General features: G+C 35.1%; 2 protein-coding genes across 6 annotated transcripts; both read left to right on the top strand.

The window, feature by feature from the left end:
• The first annotated feature begins 858 nt into the window (after window positions 1-858).
• Window positions 859-16196, top strand: LOC114304518 (DNA (cytosine-5)-methyltransferase CMT2). Of its 5 annotated transcripts, none has more exons than XM_028249682.2 (21): window positions 859-1655; window positions 3743-3777; window positions 3910-4012; window positions 8050-8154; window positions 8260-8379; window positions 8537-8630; window positions 8947-9152; window positions 9247-9312; window positions 9410-9658; window positions 10115-10173; window positions 10391-10457; window positions 10576-10905; window positions 11178-11246; window positions 11337-11423; window positions 11504-11591; window positions 12522-12643; window positions 12717-12821; window positions 14954-14997; window positions 15077-15146; window positions 15234-15337; window positions 15816-16196. In XM_028249682.2, exons 1-21 carry the CDS (start codon window positions 1110-1112, stop codon window positions 15976-15978), a joined length of 2832 nt encoding a protein of 943 aa, XP_028105483.2. In that variant the 5' UTR covers window positions 859-1109; the 3' UTR covers window positions 15979-16196. The 5 variants fall into 5 exon arrangements, with proteins under 5 accessions (XP_028105483.2, XP_028105482.2, XP_028105484.2 ...); XM_028249681.2 differs by having other exon boundaries at window positions 8260-8388; XM_028249684.2 differs by having other exon boundaries at window positions 869-1655; window positions 3743-3808; window positions 8260-8388.
• A 1693-nt stretch (window positions 16197-17889) lies between these two features.
• On the top strand, window positions 17890-25443 carry LOC114304493 (uncharacterized). Its single transcript, XM_028249650.2, has 10 exons — window positions 17890-18288; window positions 18521-18586; window positions 20919-21099; window positions 21898-22094; window positions 22251-22301; window positions 23107-23198; window positions 23384-23448; window positions 24324-24415; window positions 24712-24816; window positions 24931-25443. Exons 1-10 carry the CDS (start codon window positions 17989-17991, stop codon window positions 25066-25068), a joined length of 1287 nt encoding a protein of 428 aa, XP_028105451.2. The 5' UTR covers window positions 17890-17988; the 3' UTR covers window positions 25069-25443.
• The last annotated feature ends 1346 nt before the right edge of the window (window positions 25444-26789 follow it).

Below are 26789 nucleotides of genomic sequence, written 5' to 3'. Positions count from 1 at the left end.
CATTATTAAATCTTATTAATTAACTTGATGATTTATAAATAAAAAGACCTATTTATTATGAAATTAAAAACTTGAGGGGGCATAATGTAATTTCTAAAACCACGAAGGATAATTTTACCCAAAAAATAATAACCTCTAAAATAGGTAATTTTTAAATTTTTAGTAACATTTTAATTAAAAAAACCTTGAAGTATCTAATTTATCATTCTTAAAAATTATTTTTAATAATATATCTGATAAATGTCAAATTTTAAAAGCTAAACATTTGAAACTCTAAAATAGGTAATTTGTTTCAATTTAATCCTTAAAATTTCATATTTGTTATTTTATTAAATTTCCTTAAGTAGTGTTTGGCAAGTGATTTTAGGGCTAAAATAGCCACAAAAAATAAAATAGGCTATTTTAGCCATAACAAACAAAGGCCAAGTTTGGGATGTTCCCAAAAAGCCAAAAAGCCAAAAAGTTAAAAAGTTAACACTATTCACCAAAAGTCAACAATTACGGCTGCACAACTCCCAATTCAAAATTTTCCCTACAAATCAATTTTTATAATTTTTTATTACACATTTTTCAATAAAAAGTCAAAAAGTTAACCCAAACATTCATATTTTCAACCTCAATTTTTTAGTCCAAAAAGATAAAAAGTGTACTTATTTAGTCTTCCCAAACTTGGCCAAAATATCACATTCAACTCATAATCATTATACTCTTCTTTCACAAAAAAATCAAAAAAATCAAAAAATTATTCCTAAATTAAATTTTTTAACCTAAACTAAAATAGTCAAAAAAAAAAAAAAAAAAAAAAATTTAAAAATCCAAACGGAGCGTTATAAATTTTGTAGATTACGAGAATCCCTCGTAGATCCTCATACTTCACATTCACACTCGCATTTCATTTCCAATTGACTGCTCTCACTCTCTCTCTCTCTTTCTCTCTCTCACTCATCCATTGCTTTCTTTACTAGACAAGTCACCCACTCTTTGTCGTCACCGTCGACGCACAGGATTCCATCTTCAAATTCAAACACTCATAAATGCCAATAAACTAACCACTTCTCTTTCTCTCTCTCTCTCACCCATCAACCCTAGATTCTCTTCAACCAACAACAATGGCGACAGACGAAGCCACCGAGAAATCCAAGGAATCTGATGCTGCATTGGAGCTGAAACCGCCATTGAAGAAGGCTAAGACATTGCTTGAAAAGTCTGATGGGTATGAAACTAGCAATGGTGATGTGAAGTGTGTGTTTTCAGCAATGCCTGAGCCACCGTCACCGTCGGGGACCAATTCGGATCAAACAGAGCCGTTTGAAGTAGCTGAGACTGAAGTGGATGTTGAATCAAAGCCTGGTTTGATCGAATCGATTGATGTTTCGGGCGAGAAGTCTCGATCTGAGGCTGAAGAGACTGAAACGAAGTCTACTTTGAGTGATGTGATTGTTGAGAAGTGTTTGAGGTCTCGGAAAATCCCATTTCGAATCGTTGAGGGTGAAAATGGTGACACTACCAGATTGGGTTCGGTTGAATCGAAGGTTAATGCAGTCGCTTCTTCGGAGAAGAAGGAGAGGAAACAGAAAGTCACGTCTTTCTTCATCGGAGAGCCAGTTCCGGAAATCGAAGCTCGAGAAAGGTGGGGTTGGCGATATGATTTGAAGGTACGTATCCAAATCTTATTCTTTGATTGTGTTTGCTGATGGGATCACCTCCCTCGCATCGCGTCTCTCCATACCCATCTTGGCCCCAATTTAGAGTCACATCACGATTGAAAGGTTATCTATGTAAAAAATTTTATTTGATCGATAATTTATAATATTTTATTTTATAAAATAAATGATAACAATAAATTGACACATAGTTATATCTATTTTGTTAAAAAGTAAAAAATTATTTAAATAATTTGTTCTCAAAGGAGACTGTAAACTTATATCATATTTTTTTATAAAACAAAATATAATTTGTTTATGTATTTATAGTTGTTTGATAAATTTTATTTTTTGCATTGATAATCTTTACTGCGAAACCTATTAAGTATACAGTTCAATTATTGATGTGAGTTTGAATTAGTGCTTTTAAGAGTAGCATGAACGGATACGGGGAGATAAAGTAGGGAGGGGAGCTTATCCCGCGACGGCGTGTAGAATGGTTAAGTTTGGCTTAGAGCATCTCCAATGGTTATAGGCATTTTATCTATCTAAACATTACTATAAAGGATATATTTTATTTTGTCTATCAACTTTTTCATGTTTCTACTTTAACTATGCTTTTTATTTTAGCTATTCATCTAAATACTATTAATTTTATAAAATGCCACATCAGCAACAAAGATGGAGGGAAATGATCCTAATGATTAAATACATTTTGCCTAGCCTTGAACTACATGTAGCTAGTGAATGTGAGTTGAGCTAAAATGCCTAATCATATATGCCTAGTGCATTGGAGTTGAAAAAAATGAGTTATACTAGGCATTTTGACTAACAAGCATGATATACCTAGTAGGTTGGAGATGCTCTATCTTTTGTAAGTCAAAAATTGATAATTACAAACAAGCTAAAAACATCATTCCTCCAAATTTTTATTTTTATTTTTGTAAATTTTAAATAAGCTCTCTCCCCTCTCTCTCTCTCTCTAAACCTTATTTATGTTATTGTTACCTCAAAATCTATCATAATATATAAGCGGAAATTGTACCAAACACATTGACATAGATTTGCAAAATGATAAGTTATAAGCATCACTATTTAGGAGGTTTTACTAGGAAATTGCCAATTAGTGAAAACTTTTGAAAAACAAAAGTTGCTAAGAATGTAACAGTCTCTTCAATAAAAAAGAATCCTTATCTGAATCAAATTGATTGGAAGGAGAGTGAAAATTTGGTTTTTCTATAAAATCAAAGTTGTTGCATCCAATCAAAAAGTTTGGAGGGAAATACTATATTCATAAAAAATATAAAGCATCTATTAATCCAATATCCAAATAGTAAATATTCATAAAAAACATAAAATATCCAATGAATACTATATCCCAAATACCAAAATTCAACAAAAGCACAAAAATCTAACATAAAAATAAAATAAAATGATAATTACTCTCTCTGGTGATCTGCTCACAGAGATTAGTTGGTTATTTGTTTAGATTCCCAATAGACAATTTTGGAAGAAAAAAAACCAAAAAATTGGAGAGAGGAGAGAGCTATTGTATGGTGTAGAAGGCGTAATCATACAACTACAAAACTCAATAAATGAAGGATCTAAATTTGCAGATCAAAAAAAGTAAAGATGGAAAAAAAAGCCCTCGCGTCAAGTGTCTTGCTCTAAGACTTGAGGCTAGCACATTTCTTGCTTGCACCATGCTTCTCTACTTCACCTTGCTTAAGCCCCTTTGATGCACCATAGGTCCGCCTCACCTCTCGCATAGGTGATCACCTTAGTTTGCTTTACACAACATTGGGAAAGATTATATCTCTGATATAGGCCTAGTTGAACCATCATGCTTGTCTTGTCCAACAAAAGGGAGGCACAAAAAAAAAAAAAAAAAAAAAAAAAAAGAAGAAGAAGAAGAAGAAGAAAGAGAAGAAAAAGAAACAGGAAAAGAAGCAAGAAAAACGTCCTTACACCCCCTCATTGTGTGCTTTCATGGTCACCAATTTTCAAGCGTGGTTTATTATCTTTTTGGTTTGCATGAGGATCTTTTGCTGCTCTAATTGGCTGCCATATGTTGAGAATGAATTTGTTGGACTTCGCAGAGTCAAAGATCTAAGCGCCAAAACTGGAAATTAAAGTGAGTGACAATCTATGAACTTATCTCCTAGGTAGCTTTTGTTGTGGCTTCTTTCCTCATTTAAATGTTTTCCACAATTTTTTTCCCTTTTCTGTCTTTGCTCTTTAATATTGTGCCTGCTCATTGTTGCAGCGCTGGTGAGGAGGATGAAATAATTTTGAATGTAGAATGTCATTATACTCAAGCTAAAGTCGACAGCTGCATTTTTAATCTTGGAGATTGTGCACACATAAAGGTGAATGCCTTATTTTGGAGTATCTCTCAAACACAGCTCAACCTTTCCCAGATCACTTGTTTTGCTATTGCGTTGTCTTGTAACATATTTTTTTGGTTTTGATTTCTCAATAGAGTTAATAAAGTTTGAGATCATGTGGTTTTTTTGCTTGTCCCATTATCTTTAAACAATTTAAGTAGCCTGATCAATTATGAAATGTTTTTCATTATTATTTCAAGAGTTCTGTAGGTCTTGTTTCTTTTTTATGTAAGCTTTCATATGTCTGGATCTGCATAAAATTAAAGTATTGCCACAACATTATTAGATCATTGTGAAACAATACCTATTATCATCACTGAATTTTGGATGCATATACTTTCACAAGTTATATAAAGTAGAAAATTGTGTAGCCATTTCCTTGATTATCCAGTGAGCGGGCTGAGATTATGTATTTAGAATGTAGCAGTTAATGTAGTCATTTCTGGAATTGTAAATTTTGCTTGCATTCTAAAATTATGATGGCTTTCCTTGATTAGTGTCAACCTCAAAGTCATTGAGATGAACAGGACTGAAATTATCAGCTATTTTATTCATGAATTATGTACTTTACTGTTTCCTAATTTATTATGTTCCTGAGTCCTGGGGATGGGGCTGCATGGGGTATGTAAACTGTTCTGTTACTGTGATATGGCACTGTTGAGGACATATAACTAGATCATGTTCTTATGTTTGAGAGCTCCAGCAGGAGTGACTCAGATATGAGCACATGTTTTGATATGGATCGTAAAGATGCTAAAAAATACTGTAGTTCATATTGATATATAATGGCAATTAGGAAGATAGAGAAGCTGAAGGGTTTCAGCATATGCCTCAGGGGATGGGGTTCTTATATTGGTCCTTTGATTTGGAGAGATGTGAATAATTGGAAGTTTTTATCGTTTGGGTTGCCCCTGACTCTCCCTGCTTTGTATGGGGCAAAATGAGAATTGCTGGACACATGATAATAAAATCTAAATTTTACACTAAGATACCCAACATATGGTGCACCCATATTTCTTCAAAAGTTGCTTTCTTTCACTTGACAGTTATGTTAGAAATTTCTATTGATCAGGTAAATTAGAAGGATGCTTTTTATATGTCCATGAGCAGAGTTACGAGAGGGCTGGTGGGACCATTTTCTCATTTGCCACTGGTTTGCTCAACTATGGTCCTAGGTTTGATCTTGGTTTGGTGTGGCTAATGTGTTTTTTATTTTTTACTTCAAATTCTTTTCTTGCTTTTGTGCTCTAGACAATGATTCCCATGATCAATTCCTTTCGCTTTCTCTGGAGCACTTAACAGCGGAATGCAATATTTAGGAGGTTGTCATAAATGAGTTTTGGGTTGAGGCTGATGATTGGTTGCATTCTTGAGCTGTTTTTTTATTCTTGGCTTTTTTAAATGGCTATGTATAAATCATTTTTTTGATGATGATTAGATTTCAGTTATTTTTCTTACGTATGGTTAGTCAGGGGTTTCTCATCACTGTACTACAAAGATAAGGGTGCTTCACAAAGTTAACCCCCCCCCCCCCCCCCCCAAAAAAAAAAAAAAAAAAAGAAAAAGAAAGGGAAAAAGAAAAAGAATTTTTCTTGCCTCCTCTTGCATTTGTTACTGAAAAAGTTAAATAATTTGTACGCCACTGTGGAGCGTGTGGTGAAATAAGTCATCAGATTCAATGTGTCTTAAACACATAACTTGTAACCATCCATAAACCGTGGAATTGGTCTCCCAGATTAGTTGGTCTAGTGGACCGGATACCAAGTTATCAAAAAAAAAAATCACTTTTTTTTTTTGATAAATAAAAAACAAATACTATTAAGAAAGCATAAAGATAGTGCAAAGAACCCAAGAATTACAATCAATGAATAAAATAAAGACTCAATGAAATCCAAAACAGTAAATAAATTCGGATTCACAGTCCCCGACACCTATCTATGCAAAACTACTAATAACTTGTTTTTCTGACAAGCGACCAAAGCCACTAACCCTTAAACCCCCGTTGACTCCACTCAAACCACACCAGCCCCATTAGGCATAAAGGAGTCAACAACCAAGCCCTCTGCCGCCTTTTCACTACCCTACCTCCTCTCCAACTAGCCAACACCTCCTTCACCGCCCCTTGTTGAACTCATACCAAATTGAACACACCAAAAAAAATCTCCATAATTGAAACGTCACGGGACAATGAAGAAGAAGATGCGACACATACTCTGCATCATGGCGACATAAACAACACCAATTAACCAAAACATGGCAATGACGAATCAAATTATCCAAAGTCAAAATACGACCATGCACAACTGACCAAACAAAAAGCGCCACTTTAGATGGCACCCCAGAAACCTAAACCCCTTGCCAAGAGAAAGAAACATCCCCGGCCCCACGTAGGCCCAATATAATGAAGACACAAAGAACACCCCTTTGGCCCCCTTACACCTCCACCTCAACCCATCCGCACCCACCCTAACAAACCTCAAACCATATAACTTAGCCAAAAGATTCATCAGTTGATCAACCTCCTAATCAAACACTGGCTTGCGAAGCTTTGCATCCCACACCATCCTATCATCCACAACAGACAATAGGAAGGAACCTCTGCATTTTGACACTTCGCAATCTAGAACACCAATGGAAACTGAGAATCCAAACTCCACTCGCCACACCACCAATCTGTCCAAAACCTCACCCAAGCACCACAACCCACACTAAAACTAACACACCTCCAAAACACCCCCCTCCCAAGCCATACCTTTCCACAAACCCGTCCCATGAGAACTCCTCACCTCCCCAGAACACCAACCCCCCCACCCCAATACTGTATTTAGCCACCACCAACCTCCGTCACAAATAATCCACTTCCCCGCACAAACCTCCACAACCACTTCTCCAACAAAGCTCTATTAAACAACACTAAATTCCGAAACCCCAATCCGCCCTCCTCCTTGGGCCTACACACCGTCTTCCAATCTGGTAAGTGATACTTAAAACCCTTAACCCCCCCACCCCCCAATCCCACTCCAAAGAAAATCCCGTTGTAATTTCTCCAATTGACGCGCCGCCAAAACAAGAAAAACATGTAACGACATAAATAAGTTGGAATACTCTAGCAACTAAAATATTAATTTTTCATGGGATTATTACAATTAAGTCTATTAATGATGAAGTTATTATTGCTAACTCCATTAAATGAATAAAATTCTCTTAAAGTCTATGTATGAGAACTTATTTATTGATAAGTCAAAACATAGATAAAAAGTTATTTTTACCCATCTTCATCTCTCCCTTCTCCATTGTAGTGTTTCCTCACTCTCACCCACACCATAACCCTTATCCCTCCCCTAAATACATGGTTTTGCTACCTTTGGCAGCGTCTTTCCCTTTTAAAACTGTTAATCAACCTCAAGTCAATGAAATGTTAGATGGGTGAATAGATATGGATATCCAGAAATTATATATATTCAAAATAAAAGAAAAATCAAAGCGTTATACAGAAACCATATATATATGGATATATATATGTATAGAGAGAATGAGAATGGGAGAGTAAAGAGGGAAAGAAATGGCAACTGGGTTGTTGGATGGATTTGCTACAGTAAGAGAGGGAGAGGTGCTGCCGGTAACAAGGGAGGGATTAGGGCAGTAGTAAAGGTGAAGGGATGTATATGGCCAAAAACTGACCCATTTTTATTTTTGACTAATTAGTAAGAAGTGTTTTCCATAGACTTTAAAAGAAAATTTTAAATTTGATAGAATTAATTAAAATAAATCAACTATTTATTGACCTAAGTGAAATAATCCCATTTTTCATTTGTTTTAAGCAACCAGTGAGGTATGCTAGTTGTTATGCAACAATTAAAAAGGGGTAGTGTATTATTTGAATTAATGCTTCATTGAGGCTATTCATGATGAGGCTGTTGCATTATATTGGACTTTCTGTACGAGCAGTGTCACTTTTAAAATTAATCAGTCTATGCTTGAAGGCAAGATGAGATTTACATGTTAAAGAATTCCTTCAGGGTGATGGAAGACAAAAACATGTTGGCCGGATCTTGGAATTTTTTAAAACAACAGATGGCGACAATTGTTTCAGGGTTCAGTGGTTTTATAAAGCTGAAGATACGGTGAGCACGTGGATTTTGTTAAATTTTCCTTCATGCCATATAAGTTATAACTTTGCCAAAATAATTTATTATTATTTATTTGTTTATTTTTTCTTTTTTCTTCAGGTTATGAAAGAAGAAGCTGCTTTCCATGACAAGAAACGTTTATTCTATTCTACTTTACTGAATGATAATTTATTAGATTGCATTATTTCAAAAGTCAGTGTCGTTCAAATAGCTCCAACGGTATGCAGTGTAAGTTTGTAGTTCTTGAATAAATGCCTTGATTTATGCCTCATCTATTTATTTTTCTCAAAAGTCTTGCAGGCATTTTCCTTATCCATGCACCCTTTTGTTAATGTCCCATGCCATATGGTTGTGTTCATGATTTCGTGATTTGCAGCTAGGTTTGCAACCATACTCTGTTCCACCATCTGACTTTTATTATGATATGGAGTACTGCGTAGAATATTCAACATTTCGCACCTTAATGACCAGTAAGAGTTTTAATAGTGTTTATGGTATTAGTCTGTGACATAAACAGTGCTAGCATTTCCTAGTGATCGTATTTTGTACTATTCTTATGTCCTTGGGATCTATTAGCAGTCCCTAAAAATAATAAGTTTAATTCCTTTTTGTTTTTTTTTCTCTGTATGTTTGCATTCTTTCCTTTTTTCTTTCTATATATTATATTTGCGATATTTCCTTGGCTATGGGTTTATGAAAAATGCTAGCACTTCCACAAACAAGATTAAATTGATTTCCAATTAAAATCCTTGAAACTATTTCACCAAAAGAGCAACATTCCCTCAGATGAATCTGTGCAGAGTTATGACTTACCTTCATCCGATGACATTGAGGCTTTCCGTTCCTTGATCACTGCGACTCCTTTGGGGGATAAGCCCAGTTGTGAACCTTACAAAGCTGAGTTGGCATTGTTAGATCTTTACTCTGGTTGTGGTGGAATGTCAACTGGATTGTGCCTAGGTGCCAAACTTTCGAGTGTTAATCTTGTGACGGTAAAATTAAGTTTCATTGTCAATTGTTGATTTATTGTTAGCTGTTTTGTATATTCCACAGCATTAGTGTCTTACGGTTTGACATTTATTTTAGCGTTGGGCTGTTGATGCTGATAGATCTGCATGTGATAGCTTGGAACTGAATCATCCAGAAACACAAGTGAGTATTTCTTATATTGTGTTAGATCACAACCAAGTTGGTGATGTCCACTACTCTTCAGAGGCAATATCCAATACTTCTATGATTCTTTCTATAGGTTAGGAATGAAACTGCTGAGGATTTTCTAGAACTTTTGAAGGGATGGGAAAAGCTTTGCCAGTGGTATGTGTTCAATAATTTAGACAGACCATTTAAATATAGAGCAGAAGCCAAGAGAGAAGTCAAAAGCAATGTAAATTCTCCGTCTGATGTTAAGATTGCTTCTGGAGAATATGAAGTTTTGCGCCTAGTTGATATTTGTTATGGAGATCCCTGCAATACAGGCAAGCGGGGGCTAAAATTTAAGGTACCTCCACAAGTATGACATAAGTATGTATGTAAATGTCTCTGTTTCTCTCTCTCTCTCTCTCTCTCTCTCTCTTTCTCACTCTCTTCAAAGAGCTCAATGGGATTCTTTTTACCTTTACAAGTTCAAGATGTCTTTGTTTCAATATCTGCATGCCGAGTATAAATTCAGTAAATAAAGTTATTTAAGTAGTTGTCAAGACAAGTTATTTTACTGCTATACATGATGTTATATATATATTATTGGGTACTGGTGAACTGATGATCTTTGCTATCATCCTTGCATTTGTTTGTCCTTCATGTGGCAAAAGATTAGCATATGTCTTGTTTACAATCAAATATTATAACTAAGGTGTCTCGCCAAATCTCCCTATAGTAAACTTCACTTTATGTTCCTCATCCTTGTTTGAACCTTTTGTTTGTTGAAGATGATTTTCACTTATAGTTATTTTATTAGGTTCGCTGGAAGGGATATAGTTCGGGTGACGATACCTGGGAACCAATTGAAGGATTGAGGTTAACACTTGTTATCTTTGGATAATAATAAGAACAAGAACAAGGACTAATGACGATAACAGTAATGGCATGAGAATAACAGCAATGACAACACAAAAAAGAAACTATTTTAACTTGTTAATGTGATTGTTGTTCTTTTTTCTTGTCATCATCACTGTTATTATTGTTCTTGGTCGGTGACTTGGTGTGTTGTTACTTACAAAAATATTTGTCTCAGTAATTGCCAAGAACGAATACAAGATTTTGTTCAAAGTGGAATTAAACATAAAATCTTGCCACTTCCGGTAAGTTTCTTTTTCTAGTTTTATTTACTTGAAGCTGATTAGAGTTAGAGTATTCACTTTATTTTAAATTTGTTGGCTTTAGTGTCTAATTTTCCCCAAATGGATTAATATAATCCAGGGTGATGTTGATGTGCTCTGTGGGGGCCCTCCATGCCAAGGAATTAGTGGATATAATCGCTTTAGAAATGTTGATGCTCCGTTGGATGATGAAAGAAATCGTCAAATAGTTTTCTTTATGGACATTGTGAAGTTCTTAAGGCCTAAGTATGTCTTGATGGAAAATGTTGCCGACATTTTAAGGTTTGATAAAGGTTCTCTTGCAAGATATGCATTAAGTCGTCTGGTACATATGAACTACCAAGCAAGGCTTGGAACTATAGCGGCCGGCTGTTATGGTCTTCCACAATTTCGGTTGCGTGTTTTCTTGTGGGGTGCTCTTCCTACTGAGGTGATTGTCCTCTCATTGTTTCTCAGACTACATAAATGAACTCAACACCTCACTCCCTTTCCCGTGATAATCAATTGGTATGAAAAATAAAGCACTTTGAAAATGCTATATATTACAGTAATGAACAATAGCATTTTGTAATGCTGTTCATCTAAAGGCTATGTTGAAGCTAACTAATAGACTCGTTTGAATGGTACATAATATTGAATTTAGTGATTTTGTTTCCACTTGGTGTACAAGCAAGCACTTCATGGGTGTCTTTTGTCTTGCAGAAACTACCCCAATTTCCACTTCCTACACATGACGTTGTAGTTAGATATGGGTCACCATCTGAGTTTGAGGTAATACTTTAACGTAGATGGGCAAATTGGATTTTCTGGTCCTGTTTTTATTTTTTTATCTTTGAACGCGCAACGATCTTCATGTTGCAGAGAAATATTGTAGCATATGATGCAGGCGAACCTCGCGAACTTGAAGAAGCTGTCCTTCTCCATGATGCCATCTCTGATCTTCCAGCTGTATTCTCATCATATTTAATTTTAGTTGGTTTGCTGTTTTATACAATTTCGCTATTTTCTCATCTAAATTTATACTTCAGGTTACAAACCATGAAACTCGTGAGCAGATTACATACGAAATGCCTCCGGAAACAGAATTTCAAAAATATATAAGGTTAACCAAAGATGGTAATAAAATTATCTTTTAAAGGCAGAATGCAAATCTAATCTTGATATTGTGGTTCTTAAACTGAAGTTTGAATATTCTGCTGTACAGCTTCCTGTTGTGGACAATTGCTTTTGACTTTGGTAGTTGTTTTTGTGATACATTAATGTGGACTGATTTAATGGTCATATGCAACCTGGATGATGCAGTTAACATTGATATTGTCTTAAAGTTGGAAAATTTCAGAACTCAGGCCATTATCTTTCATCTGATCTTCCCATTTTTGTGCATGTTACGTAGCTGATCTAATGGATTTAGTTGTAGTGTTTCTGCTTTGTATGAATGAGGTGCAATTGAAAAATATAGCCATGTCTTGCTATCCTTAGACATGAGCTTTAGATGGATCCAACACCCTAGACACATACGACGCATCCAACGTCCTGCTCGAATCCATGTAACATTGCTATTGTAACAGCCACTACTGACTGTAGGAAGGTGCATTCTGTGAACTCAGTAAATGAATGGATTATTTTTAAAATTTCAAGGAGCGATGACAACCACATACTCTGCTACTTTACCAGATTCAACTCTAATTATGATATTCATTTGGTATATAATGTCTTTCATTTGGTAGAGAATGCATAGGGTTTCACTTAATTAAAGCCACACCACAGCTTTCTCTATGTTAGGACTTCAATAGGTGAGTGTTTGTTAAATCACTTGTATATAGGTTCTTAGTTTATATTAACGCTGCTTTTGTTTGTGGGGAATCTATATTCTGCAATAATTTACACGTTCCTTCAAAATGAGATGACTGAGCTGCTGTATTGTGCATAGATTATAAACAACCCTTTTTTATTTCCACATACGTAATATGCATTGGAAGATATAGAGAGATTGTGGGGCTCGTTATTGACCAATATATTTCTTTTTCTTTTCCCTGATTTGTCTAGAGATGATGGAATTTGCTAAAAAGGGAGTTATAGGTGCAAAAAAGCCTATATTATATGACCATCAGCCTTATCAATTGTCTGAGAATGATTATTTACGAGTTTGTCAGATTCCACACAAAAAGGTTTGATTAATTTTTTTACATCAATGTTTGAGCTTTTAGGCCTCTTTTGATTCTTTATTTATTAATTTTTCAGGGTGCGAATTTTAGAGACTTCCCTGGCTTGGTTGTTGGAAGTGATAATGTGGTTCGTCGGGATCCAACAAAGGAGCAAACGATGTTACCGTCTGGAAAGCTAATGGTGAGCAATTTGTTGTTTTTCTTTAGAAAGAGGATGCTATCATTGTCATTTTACTTTCTATTCCATGCAAAACTAAATGTGAAGTCTCTCTGGTAAGCAAGTGTTTCATTAACAAAAAGAAAATATTACAATATAGCTCCAGACATGTACCTTAGTTACTTACAGCTTGTAGGGACACAAACTTTGAACGAGAGAACAAACAGGACCCAACCTAGCCTAAAATAAAAAACCAGTCACAAGGTAGAGTGGGAGAGAAGGGCAGACCTGGTGTAGCGGTAAAGCTACCCGTTGGTGACTTGGTGGTCATGGGTTCGAGTTGCGTAGACAGCCTTTCTGCTTGCAGGGGTAAGGTTGCGTACATCAACCCTTCCCCAGACCCTGCTTAAGCACGAGTTTCATGCACTGGGTACGCCCTTAAGGTAGAGTGGGAGAACAAAACAAACACAGCAAATGAATAATAACAAACAGCAACCACAATACCCTGCTATAAATGGCTTCACACACTACACCAACATGTGATGTGGTGTACTTATTGCAATGTAGCAGTTGGGCATCAAACAATCTCATAACACCATGCATGAAATGGTTGCCAACTTAAAGATACACACTCAAGCTAAGCAAAGCCACCTGACACATGTACCCATCAAAATCACAGTCTCACAATAGTGTGCACTGAACTATGCAATATAGTTGTCTATAGCTGCACTGTAAATTAAACCAAACCAAGTCAAGCCTTAAGTTTCATCAAATGGGGTCACCTGCATGAATCCTTTTTCTCTACTCGACTCTATAAAATTTGCAATGTGGAAAATGTTGGGACAATCTTCTGTGTACAATAAATAAATTGAAACTAAATCAAACAAATAAAATAAATAACATACTGAATTTATTTTACCGAACCGAATGAATAATAAAAAGATTAAGTCGAGTGTTTGACACTCTGTCCTTAAGACAGATTCGCCCCCGCTACGGTGCTTACGGATAAGTGGCGTCTATCACCCAGAATACAATGATCTTCACAAATTGTAGTGGCACTCCAAACAACTTGTACGGCGAACAAAACTTTGTGTTCTATACTCTCTTTAATTTTCCTAAAAATAATATGAAGATAATTTATGCAAAGGAACAAAACCGGATAGCAAAATGATGATTTTCGGATTTGAAAAAATATGCTGGAATGTCTAGGAATTTATTGGAGTGAACAGGTTTAATTATTCAAACTGAACAGGTGGAATTTGAATCCAACAGGTGCAGAACAGTTTAAACAGATAACTGCTGGGCAGTTTATACCTGTTGGAAAAATTGTTGGCAGATTTGAATTTGTCTGGCAGTTTTAAATCTGTTCGGGCTCCAACAAATCTGAAAACTGTTTGGACTGTTTAACCAGTTTGGAAAATTGAATTGGAAGAGGAAACAATGGACAGAAAATTAAATTCAAGTTTGAATTAATTTCGTTAAGAATTTTTGAAAAAAATAAATAAATTTCCTCAAAAAAATTAATATTAGAACCGACTCGACCCACAACCCACACCTGCGCTAGGCCCGCCGGAGGTGGCGCGCGTGTGGTGGTTTAGGCTAAGGTTCATTTTGTTCATAACTTCTCCGTTCTACAAACTTGGGGTGCTCCTTGGGGCCCAACCCAAGTTAGTACACCAAGAACTTATATACTCAAAAAAGTTCTCTTAAAGTTTTAATGTGGGACAACTTATACAAGGAAACTCACATTTAGTTCTTCAAAAGTCCAATTCCACGAACCTGAAAACGACGTCAAGTTCCTATTCACTCATAAATGATTTTGACGAACCGTTTTTACCGTGTGACTTGCCACGCGGCAAGGAACACGTCGTTTCTTCGGACTCATCCCAAAAGACGTGTGGGACCCTCTCTATTTTGGGCTCAAAGTTGGCTCAAAATAAGCCTATAAAATCCAAATTTCCAACAGAAAATTGATCGAAAGTGTATAATGGGTTTGGAAAATCGCTGAAATGTATTAAAAAGAAATGTGCCACAGCTGAATATTGGCCTTCATGAAATGGGAGCATTGTTGTTCTGCCTCTTGCTAAAACAAGCAGTTGATTAGAACAGGCTGGGGTTAATGATACTAATCAAAATTGTCTTTTGTTTACTTATAGGTACCAGAATACGTCCTCAATGTTGAAGAAGGGAAATCTAGAAGGTGTGTTGCTTCTTTTTAAAATCCTTTCTGATATTTATGTTTGTGCTCTAACTGATCAAAGTTTTGGGTATATTGACAGACCATTTGCAAGATTATGGTGGGATGAAACAGTGGCAACTGTAATTACTTTTCCTTATGTTCGCTGTCAGGTACTTTCTTGCTAGTGCTTTTCTTTTTAATTAAATTGAAGGAATTATACAAAGCAAGAACACTTATCTATAAATATTTTTTTTAAGGCAATATTACATCCAGATGAGGACAGAGTCCTCACTATCCGAGAATGTGCAAGGTTGCAAGGCTTCCCTGATTTTTATAGGTTCTGTGGGTCAGTTAAACAAAGGTATGAATATTTATCTTCCAAGAGAAATAGGGTTGATGTTGGACTCTTTTTCAATCCTTCAACAAATCTTTTGGGATTTTCTTTTGAGCAAAAATTTTGTAATAATTATATGCGAGTCGACACATGCTCTGCGAATGTAAAATGATAAAATGAAAGATGGTTCAATAGGTTGTTCGGTAACAAAGTTGTGCCAACTTCTCGGCGTTTATGCTTTCAGCTGCAATAACTACAGGGTGAAAGCAAAGAACATCCAAAAGTTCATAGGCTAAGCTTTCTCCCACATAAAAAGTGCAAAACAAAACATGACAACATATTTGGTATTTGGCCTTTTGGTTTTGCATCCCTTTCTCATATATAGTCATTGATAGAGCAAAATGGCCAAAAAAAAAAAAAAAAAAAAATCAACACCACTTGATTGGGACACAAGTCTTGGTTTGGTTTGGTTGAGTTCTACAACAGTTATTTATGGTTTTTGCAGGTACCGTCAAGTTGGAAATGCTGTAGCTGTTCCTGTTGCACGAGCCTTAGGATATGCCCTGGGAATGGCCTTTCGAAAGCGTGGTGGGAATGAACCACTCATGACCCTACCTCCCAAGTTTGCCATCCAACGATTTCCAACTGACGAAATTCTTCTACCATGAACACATTAATATTTATTGTATTCAATTCATTGCCATAATGTGACAGTGATAAGCATCAAACCCTGTCATTGTTGAACTGTCTGCATAATTTTCAAATTTACCTTTTCATGAATATGGTTCAATGATGTGTAAATTTATGTACTCTGGTCATCCAAGCAGCACAATGGTCTGCTTCCCATTGCTTTAGCCGTTTTAAATGAGAGAAATTTATTACAGAATTTGTTTCACTTATTTTACATTTTGGGTGTGTTTGATTGGACGGGCTGGATAAGGGGATTAGAATCCATCGGATTTGAGTCTTGGGACTGTGAATCTCCTGAACAATTTGGTTGGATTGGATATGTATCGTGTGTTTGTTTTTTCATGGGATTAGATGTCTAGAAAAAATTATTTTTAGTGAATCAAGCGTTTGGTTGGACGGACTGGATAGGATAAATGAACAAAGGATTATTTTACCCTTTGTTAATTGTTTACTAAGTAATAGCAATATTAAATATATTAAATATATCTTTAATATTTTAATTTTTTAGCTAAATTAAATAAAATTTTATCTTATTTTATTTTTTACACAATTAAATAAATTTATTTTTTTAAAATAAAATAAATAAAATATCAATAAAAATGTATGTTTTATTTTTAATTAAAATTTTAAATAAATTTATTTTTAAAAATAATAATAATTAAATAATGAAATTAAATAAAACATCTAATAAAATTTAAATAAATTATAAACAAAATTTTAAGATAAAATATCAATTAAATATCTATAAAAAATTATTTAAAAAAATTAAATAAATAAAAAATCCATAAAAAGTTAAACAAAATTATTTTATTTTTAAATTGAGACATTTAAATTTTATTGAATTTTACTAAATATAATACATAATTAAATAGTAAAGGGTCAAAATGGTCATTTCATCACCTAATCTCAATAGTGAATAGTCTTCCAAAAATTGTCTCAGACCCCCCTTAGGATACAATAGTCCTCTATATGGGGGATAAAGAGTCCGGCCAGCGGACTAAAAAAAAAACAAACGCCGAATAAAGAGTCTCTCCTGAATTACAATCCTAATAGTAAATAATCTCCTATTATCCCCTCAATCAAACACACTCTCCATGTATTTATGTCATAAAAATATGTTGGCGTGACCTTGCATTATTGTTTCTGTGTTAGAAGTTTAAAATCACGTCATACTTGGAGAAGTTATAGTAGAGTAGAATGGAGGTAAATGTTTTTGTGATGAATATTGAAGTTTTACATTCCAATTCCATCAATGAGATGATGACTAAGAATATAATTATAGGTATTAGTTGGTATATTAATTAATGAATTAACGGATGATGTGACATAATTTTAGAAGTTTTAAGTCTGTGTACTTTGTATAAAAAGTGAGATTTATAGTTTTGAAATGATAATTAATACATTAATTGGTCCGTGTAGTATTATAGTGTGTTGCAATAATTCTCTAATGTTGTATTTGATTAGGGATTTGATGAGAGATTTAAAAAGGGAAATGAAAAATATAAGTGAAATGAGAATAAAATATATTTATCTTTCATTAGTTTCACACATCTTTTCTCTTTTTTCTTTTTAAATTTTTCTTCAAATCCTTCAACTAAACACAATATAAATGCAATTCGAATTTTCTATATTTGGAAAATGATTTACAAATGTTTTATACAAAAAAAAGAAAAAAGAAGGGGTAATTCATACCTAACGGCCATGAGAAATATCACAATAAAATATATGGGCTAATGTATTGAGAGAATTTTGTTGATTTTTTTTTAAAAAAACTTTCTATATGTATACAGTGGTTGACCCGATTAACGCATCGGAGTCCGGTCCTTTAAAAAATAACCAAGACCCGAACCCGATAACCTGATTTAAAGAACAAACCAGTTCCAAATTCCAATCCCCATAAACCCTTCTCCTAGGGTTTAAGCTCGACGCATTTTCTAACCTTCCAAACACCTCACAACAAAACTCCCAATTCACTCTCTTCCCCATCAATGGCCACTCTCACCAGGCTCTTGCTATCGAGAAACACAATCCGAAGTCTCTGCCAATCACTCCAACCTCGTTTTCCCACTGATTCTCCCGCTGTTTCCCAATTCCTCAGAAGCCTACATTCCTTCGTTTCCCGAGAATTCCAATTCGATTCCCACAAATTCCGTCATGAAAATTCTAGGGCCATGTCCTCCGCACCCAACTACGAGCCTGAAGACTCGGCTGCATCCCTCGCCGCCGCTCTGAACCTCGATAATCGCGTCCCAGCTACCATCATCACCGGCTTTCTCGGCTCTGGAAAGGTCTGAGTTTTTTTCCTTGATTTATGGTTGCTTTTGAGATTCTGGAATTATGAATTCAAATTTGTGTTTGGTTGATGCGAAAATTGGGAAATGAAAAAGGAATGGTTTTTAGAAATATATATATTTTTTCGCTGTTGCAGGTTTTTTTGCTTAACAAAGGACTTTTTTTGAATTTAGTACGTTGATATCTTGTGCTCCTACTTTTCTCAAATGAAGTTTTTTCATATGGCAGACCACTCTGTTGAATCATATCCTCACAGCTCAACATGGAAAACGGATTGCTGTCATTGAAAATGAGGTACCGGGTTTATCTGTATTCAAACTCAAAATTTGTGGATGTGGAGTACTTATAATTGTTGATCTCCCAAGAGTCCCCCTCTTCTTTTGAGAATTACTGTATCTTTGATTATGGGAAACTCATTCATGAGTGTAAGTATAAAACTTTACATCTACACATTTTCTTGCAAAATCATTGATGAGAAAATATTTAACAACTTTCTCCCTGTTGCCTGCTTGAAAGGAAGAAGAAAAGAGAAAGGAAAACCCATTTCATATGCAAAAGAGTTTCTCTATTGAAAAGAAATGGGATAGGGAATTGACGATTAGTTTTATGTATTTTTTTCAAGCTGTGACTGTGCCGACGAAACTTGGTAGTCTGTAGGAACTTCAAAAATCTCTAAAAGAAGTTAAGATTCAGTTTTGTGCAACTGTATTTTTTGAAGCTAAGGGTGTTTGGCACTTTGTTGCTGAAGCTTTAAAGGAGCTACAACTGAGGACCTGCTTAACCACTCCAGATCCACTTCAACAAAAGCCCATAGTGTCCACATGGTTTTCCCCATGGAGAAAAACAATAGAATTTGGAACTAGCCAAAGATACAGCTTTTAGTGATTTGTTGCCTGTATAATAATGGGCACCAATGCATCATCTAGTCACTGGGAGATGGTGTCATGGGCAATGTTTCCATTCACCCAGCTGGGGGAAGAAAAAGAAGATGCTTTTGTGAGTGGTCATTATTTACTTTTGTAAGAGGGGTTCCCTTGAGCCCATTAAATTAATTGGACCCAATTGGAAATCCCAAAAATTAATGGGTCCCGAGAAATTATTGCCAAATGGACCCAAGTGAAGTCTGTTGAATGGGCTCACAAGAAAGTCAACAAATTGGGCCGAGGAGGACCCATCAAGTATATATCTCTAACAAGAGCCCAACAAGCTCATCCGAGGAGGCCCAGATCATACGGGCGTCCGGAGAGGTTAACCGTTGCTTTCAAAAGAGATGAAACCCTTAGAGGAGATCCATTCTCTGAAGTATTTGCTTAGTCTTGAAAGGGTTTAGAACCATGAACCTAGACACCTATTTGAGCTTGGACTCGAAAGGGTTCGGATCCACGAACTTAGAGATCCGAAGCATTTGGCTTCGAACGGATTTGATCGCAATTTAGAAGGCGCTCCGTTAATGAGTCTCAGAACACTTGTGGGTTCGGAACTTTTTGGGATCGACGCACTAGAACCATGGGTGTGACGGAGTCCGAACAAAGGACCCGATCCCGAGGACCGAGAGTGGAGATAAATTCACTTTTCGGTTAAACTAGCTTATACCTGGGTCGAGGTGATACGATTTAGGAGGCCCCTAAGACTAGGCAATATTTGTGGTAGGGCATTCTCTTGAACTACTCCTGACCCTTTTGCGGTAGGGTGTCTTTTGGGACTACCCCTGACCGCTTGGGATGATTGAGGATCATTGGTTAGCTGTGGCTAAGAAGAAAAGTTCGCTGAGAGGTTGATCTTCTCTTTGGGATTTTTTTCATCTTCGGAGAGGTCACCTCCTTGGACAAAGTAATTAGAGAGAATATTCCCCATGTATCTTGCACATGGACTACATCCTACATCATGAGGCGCCTATAAAAATTTTGGAGATAAATTTTTTAGGAAAGAACTAACTTTCCTTCTCCATTATCCACCATGAGAGTGCAAGTGGGAGATCCATGAGAGAGCTTTGCCATTATTCGCTCTCTAGTTACTTTGCCTTCTTCTTCACCCAATTTTTTATCTTCATCATCTTTTTGCTATTGTGTTTTTAATTGCGACCGTTGAAGTATCTAAGCCTCTCACAATTTCTAGAGAATTCAGATTTTCCAACGATCTTCGAATTTTCCGACAAGCCTTCGAATTTTCCGGCAACATTCTCGGACCCTCTCATACAACTTTAAACAAGTTTTGATTGTCGATTAAGTTTGTGGAGAAAATGCACACATCATCGGCGGAGACCAATTTCTTGTTTTCCCAAAAATGAAGTTATTACTTTACTGCTGGCTAGTTCCAAATTCAAAGCTGTATCTTTGGTGATTTTCTATCTTGCTTCATTTTTTTTTTTTGCTTGTTAGGAAGGCTGACTATGCTCTGGTAGTATATATTACTTTAAACTACTTGTTTGATGAAAAGATTAGCATTATTGGAGGTGTGAAGGTAGTTGTTTTAAAGATATCTTTTAAGCAATTCCGCTGAGCATGTAGCAACTAATGACAGCTATGTGCTTTACTATAATACTAAATAAATGGTTCTGATTTTGTTCTTGGTATTACTTTGTTCCTGACTTCCTTTCTTATTTTTCTTATTGTTTATTCTATTGCAGTTTGGTGAGGTGGATATTGATGGTTCATTAGTTGCTAGTCATTCCTCTGCCAATGAAGAAATCATTATGGTTAATAATGGTTGTCTGTGTTGTACTGTGCATGGTGATCTTGTTAAAATGCTTTTGGAGTTGGTTAAGAAGAAGCGAGACAAATTTGATCACATTGTAATAGAAACAACAGGTATCTTAATTTTCTATCCAAATACAAAGGCTTTGGCATACACATCCTCTAACAGTTTATTTGTCCGCTAGTTCTCATATATGTATGTATTATTTAGCCTCCCTTGTATTTGTACAAATTATAGTAGTTTTTTTTTTTTTTTTTTATGAGTGAAAGTCAGTTGTTAGTAGTTAGATTAACACCTATGGGAGTTAGCCTCTCCACCTTTGCAAAGTTTGAAGTGCTTGCCTCCTAATTCAACTCTGTCTTAGGGAGAGTTGAACCCATGACCTCCCCTTTGGGACTAAGTCCTTAGGAGAGTCATGGTGGCTAACTAGACTAAGCCTTATAGTTGACTGCCACATTTCTATATATGGCCTGTTGAATGGGCAACTTGACTGAATCCAAAAAAGGCCTTCTATGATGGATCTTGATTTATTTATTTTAAAATTGTTTCTGCTTTGCAGTTTGTAAAAAATAATTATTTTTCATTAGTCTTGTTGAAGGCATATAAACTTGAAGAAATCTGAAGATTTTGATTTTCCCCCTCAAGCTAAAGCTTTGTGGTGAATCAGTGATATGAAGTCTTTTCTGGAGGAAATAAGTTGGTTCCATTCCGTGTTTATGTTTGATAAGCGAAATATATGTATATAAAACTAGTTGAAAGTACACTTGAAGTTGAAGTTGGTTTTATGACGATTAGTATTATCACATCCTAGTTGGCACTATTGGGTGATACTTAAAAGTACACTTGCTTACTCCCTTAGAGGCTGGTATTAACGGTTTTGGTACATTTATTCATTAACGCACTTTTTACAGGCCTTGCAAAGCCTGCTCCTGTCATTGAAACATTCTGCACTGATGAACTAGTTTCACGTTATGTGAAACTTGATGGAGTTGTTACTTTGGTTGACTCTAAGCATGTCATGCAACGTTTGAATGAGGTGAAACCAAGATTTGTGGTGAATGAGGCAGTGGAACAAATTGCTTATGCAGACCGTATTATATTGAATAAGGTAAAATTAGATTTCTTCCACTCAACAATCAGATCCCTTACTTTCCTTTGCTCAATCTGATTCAACAATAGTGACTTATATTTGGTATCCACGTGGACACTCTACTCCTATATTGATGCCTTTATTGCTTTTTCTTTTTTTAACCAATGTTGGCAGATAGATTTGGTGACTGAGGCTGAGTTGGAGAGTTTGACTAATCGAATTAAGGTAGGTTTTCTCTCTGTGCCTATATAGATTTGTCCTATGGTTTCAATATGAACTCTGCAGTGAAGTGGGAGCCCTGGCAGCTTTCTGAGTCTATGTTTAGAGAAACTGCTTTGGTCTGGTGTGAAATGTAGTAGAAAGCAGTTGCTGTCTATTGTTTTTTCGACTCCATGAAAATAGTGCTTCTGGTAATATCCTATTTCTATGAAAGTGCATAGTTTATGATTATGTCCAAACACACATACACAACTTTTTGAGCACAAATAGTTCAAAATATTTATCAATCTATATTCATGTAATGCGTCAACTGTTTGATGAAAGTCTCTCTGTTTGCCTATCCAAGAAAAGAAAAAGAAAAAAAAGGAGTCTATGTTTGTACTGTAAATGGGATATTAAAAAGAAGTACAATAAAATTTCAATTATGAAGTATAGTACACGTGTCCAGCAGTGATACTTGTTGGACTTGTGCTGACAAGCATTAGATACATCCAAACATAGTCTAATTTTTAGAGCTTTTAAAAATTGGACATCCTTCATAATTGAAATTTGGACTTGTGCTGACAAGCATTAGATACATCCAAACATATTCTAATTTTTAGAACTTTTAAAAATTGGACATCCTTCAAACACAAACGGGGCATGCATGCCTATTGCCTGGACAACTATGAGAAACTTCTAGGGTCTTCGCACAAGATTAAATGAACTAATTCTCCCATTTGTGTGCTTTTAATGTACAGTGATTCCTGCACCCACTTCTTTAGACATGCTATTCATTTTACAACTTCTGGATTTTTGGTGCTCTTTCCAGCATATCAATGGGATGGCACAAATAAAGCTTGCTAAATATGGTGTTGTTGACATGGACTTTGTTTTGGGAGTGGGTGGTTATGATCTTGAAAGGTGATTGTGATCTTTCGTTTTCATTCTTATTTTGGTAAAAAAGAAAAGAAGGAAGTTTATGCATAGCTGTTTTCTCCGTTCCCTGGTGTGGTCAGCAAAGACAAATTTTATGCATATTTATCCATTTCATTAGTGTACTGTGAAATCATATTGTTTGACATGTAAACATAAATTGGGTGTTGCAGAATTGATTCAGAAATCCAGTTAGACAGTTCTCCTTGTGCTACACATCAACATGACAGTGGGCATGGTATCATCTTCTATTTTGAAATTATTCCTCTCCATCACTCTCTCTCTCTCTCTCTCTCCAATTATTATTGTTATTATTTTTTGAGGGGTGGTATCATCTTCATTCTTCCTTCTGATTTTGAAAAAAGAATGGGAGTAATACATGTTTTAAAATATTCATGTTGTTGAATGCAGATCTATTCTAAACGTTGAGTTTTTTTGTTACAGAGATGTCTGCTGCATCTCATGTTGGCTGCATATCCTGCAAGCTTATGTGCAATTTGAATTTCTCTTGTAGTCCTCATTATGTTTGTTTTGTGAATTTTTGGTGGGCTTTGGTTAAACAGATTTCATTTTGAGTACATACAGACTACAGTACTTTGACTATTGTTATTTTGCTCCCCCTCCAGTATCAAGTAAGGTAGTGGGGTGGGGCATTATTATTTCCATTGCCCTGTATGTTCAAGACTGTAGGGCTAATGATAAATATGTTCCTTGTGGTATTATTATCAGTATTACCGTCTATAGCATTTTCTGACAATTTTTAATACGGTGAGGTGAACTGGGCAAGTGTTAAAATATTTCCAACTGATTGTTTTGTGGTCCAAGCTCGAATTGTTGTCCTTTCAAATCAAATTACAAGAAGAGCTATTGTGCAGAATATATATCATGATTGGAACCTTTCTGATGATTTATTTGTTTAGCCTGTTGGTAGGGTTTTCGTAACCTTAGTGGATGTCTAGTATTGCTTATTTACTTCCAGTTGTAATTTATTCATTAATGACTTTGTAGTAAATTATCAAGTCGTACTATACAATCTGGAATGAGTTTCTAGAGACAGAATTCCAGTTCTCATATATTTTATCAACTCATTTTTGGTTTATTTCTTCTCAACAGAACACCACAAAGGACATCATCATGACCATAAACATGATTCTGCTGTTTCCAGTGTCAGTATTGTTTCCGAGGATACACTTGATCTTGACGAGGTAAGAAGTACTATCAGGATTGTTAAATAGTTGTCAAATGTTTACTGAACATTTTTATATATCTTTTCATGATTAGGTGAAATATATGTACGGCATTCTATACTCTATATGAAATCAAATTAATTCCTGTTTTTTGGTGGCTCTCTTTTTGAGTTTGCTGTTAAATAGCAGAGAGCTTGTAATTGGAGAAGCATTGGAGTCCATGTCTAGTGTTCCAAATGAGTTGTTTAGTAACTACAATTCTTTTATAGACTGGTTTAGGTTGTTTCAACTTATGCTCTAATCCATTCTGTTAGGTTGATGATTGGCTTGAACGAATAATTGAAGAAAAGGGGGACGACTTGTACAGGATGAAGGGGGTTTTATCTGTGAACGGTTCTGATGAGCGTTATGTTTTTCAGGTTCAAATCCATTTTATCGCATTGGATTTTTCACCATCATTTTACTTGTTTACTTAGTGCCTCGAGTAGAAATCAAACTTAATCAAATGTGTTGTGTTTACTTGTTTCCTTCAGGGAGTGCAGTCCATGTTGGATGGTTGCCCCGGCAAAGCTTGGGGACCTGATGAGAAGAGGATAAATAAACTTGTATTTATAGGTCGGAACTTGGACGAAACTGCACTCAGAAAAGGTTTCAAGGGTTGTGTAGTGTGAGTACAAGTTGGAATGTGACATATGAGTAAACAATGAATGAACTTCACAAATTAAGCCACCATGCTATGACACTTCTAGTCATCATCAGCGATGCATTTGTCTGTTTCATCCGCTGGTCTGGTTTGGTGATGAACAGAGTTAGCCGACGTCTTAGTCATGTATGCACATCAAACTGTACATGTTCGGTTCAAGAGAAGTACGGATCCTCTCTCTCTCTCTCTCACTCTCTCTCTCTCTCTCTCTCTATATATATATATATATATGTAAAATTGTTGAGATTGAGCATAAAGGGAAACCATGAGCTTTATGGAAGCTCCACTCATTCTTGTGTTATTTTTTATCCAAATTGTATATGGTTCTTGCCCTTTTCATCTACTTGATATCTTGTTGAGATCAAATTGAAAGATATCATTCTGTTAGTATTTGTTCACTCATCAACAAAAACCAAATTCTTGAAGCTGAGAGCTAAAAGATTTGTTGTTGATCCAACCAAAGATATTGCAAATAATATTGTATATCAATTATTTTTTATATAATATTTAGTTTATGATTAGATGTGATAAATTCATGACAATTATCTTCACTAGCTTTGAAAAGAAAAATGATAATATAAAAGCTTCACCTTTCGGCCTGCCTTTGTTGTAGCTTCCCCTTTTGTGACCCCATCTCCCCTGCCTCCTTTTTTTCTTCTTGGATGGACCACTTCACAAAAAGTCATCCATACACATTCTCTAGTAATTATTTCAATGTTCAATCACAAAAAAAAAAAAAAAAAAAAGGTTGGACCAAATAAATATTTTTTTTTTATAAATTTAATTTAAAAATTGAGGAGGTAATTGAATTGTTTTTATCATTTAATTTCAAGTCATTCTCGAAAAAAGAAAAAAAGAAGAGAATTTTCAAGCAGTTTCTTTCGAAGTATCGAGACATTATTAGTGTTACATTAATTTATAATTTTCTTATTTATATTATATTTTTAAAGAAAAAAATGAGAATCTCATTTTCCTAATTTCACTGTCAAGGTTTTCAATTTTGCTTTTTTTTTTTCAAATTTATTTTAATCATAATGAATTAGTGAGACTAAAGTTAACATAAGTACTTGATAATTATTAGTTGAGATCTTCAACCATTACATTTGGTTTGGTCTCAAATAATTCATAATCAATTGCCAAGGAAAAAATAGAACCAATTGTCTCGTATTTATAACTAATCCACTTTGTTCATTATGGCCAATTAAGGTGGATTTTGACAATTATTTTTTTTATTAGACATTTTAGAAGTTTAAAAAAGTAGTGCTTTTATAATTATTAAAAGCGTATTTGTGAAAATTGATTTTTTTTTTTTTGGTTGTTGTAGTTTTTTAAGGTTGTTTAGTAAATAGACTTTTGATTTTTTTAATTAAGAAAAACAGCTGAATTTTTACAAGTTACCAAACACAAATGACTGAAGCCAAAGCTGATCAGTGTTATCAGTTATCTTTAAAATTTTTATGTGTTTTTTTTTGTTTTAAGTATTTTTAATTATTAAAATATGCAAAAATCTTTAAGCAACATAAAAGTCAAAATATGATCCAATAATTAAAAATTATTATCAATTTGTTTCTCTCTCTTCATGGAAAGTAAGGGTTTGTTTGGAATGATCTAAATAAGGGTGCTTTTTAACTTTTTATGAAATATGAGTCGGGTTTGAATTAGGTTTGAAGTGATGTGTTAGAGAGGTAA

The sequence above is a fragment of the Camellia sinensis genome, chromosome 13 (genome assembly GCF_055761805.1).
Source record: "Camellia sinensis isolate YWXY chromosome 13, ASM5576180v1, whole genome shotgun sequence".
Taxonomy (NCBI): domain Eukaryota; kingdom Viridiplantae; phylum Streptophyta; class Magnoliopsida; order Ericales; family Theaceae; genus Camellia; species Camellia sinensis.
The sequence above is the reverse complement of the archived record's forward strand: the minus strand, read 5'-3'. Positions and strand labels throughout refer to the sequence as shown.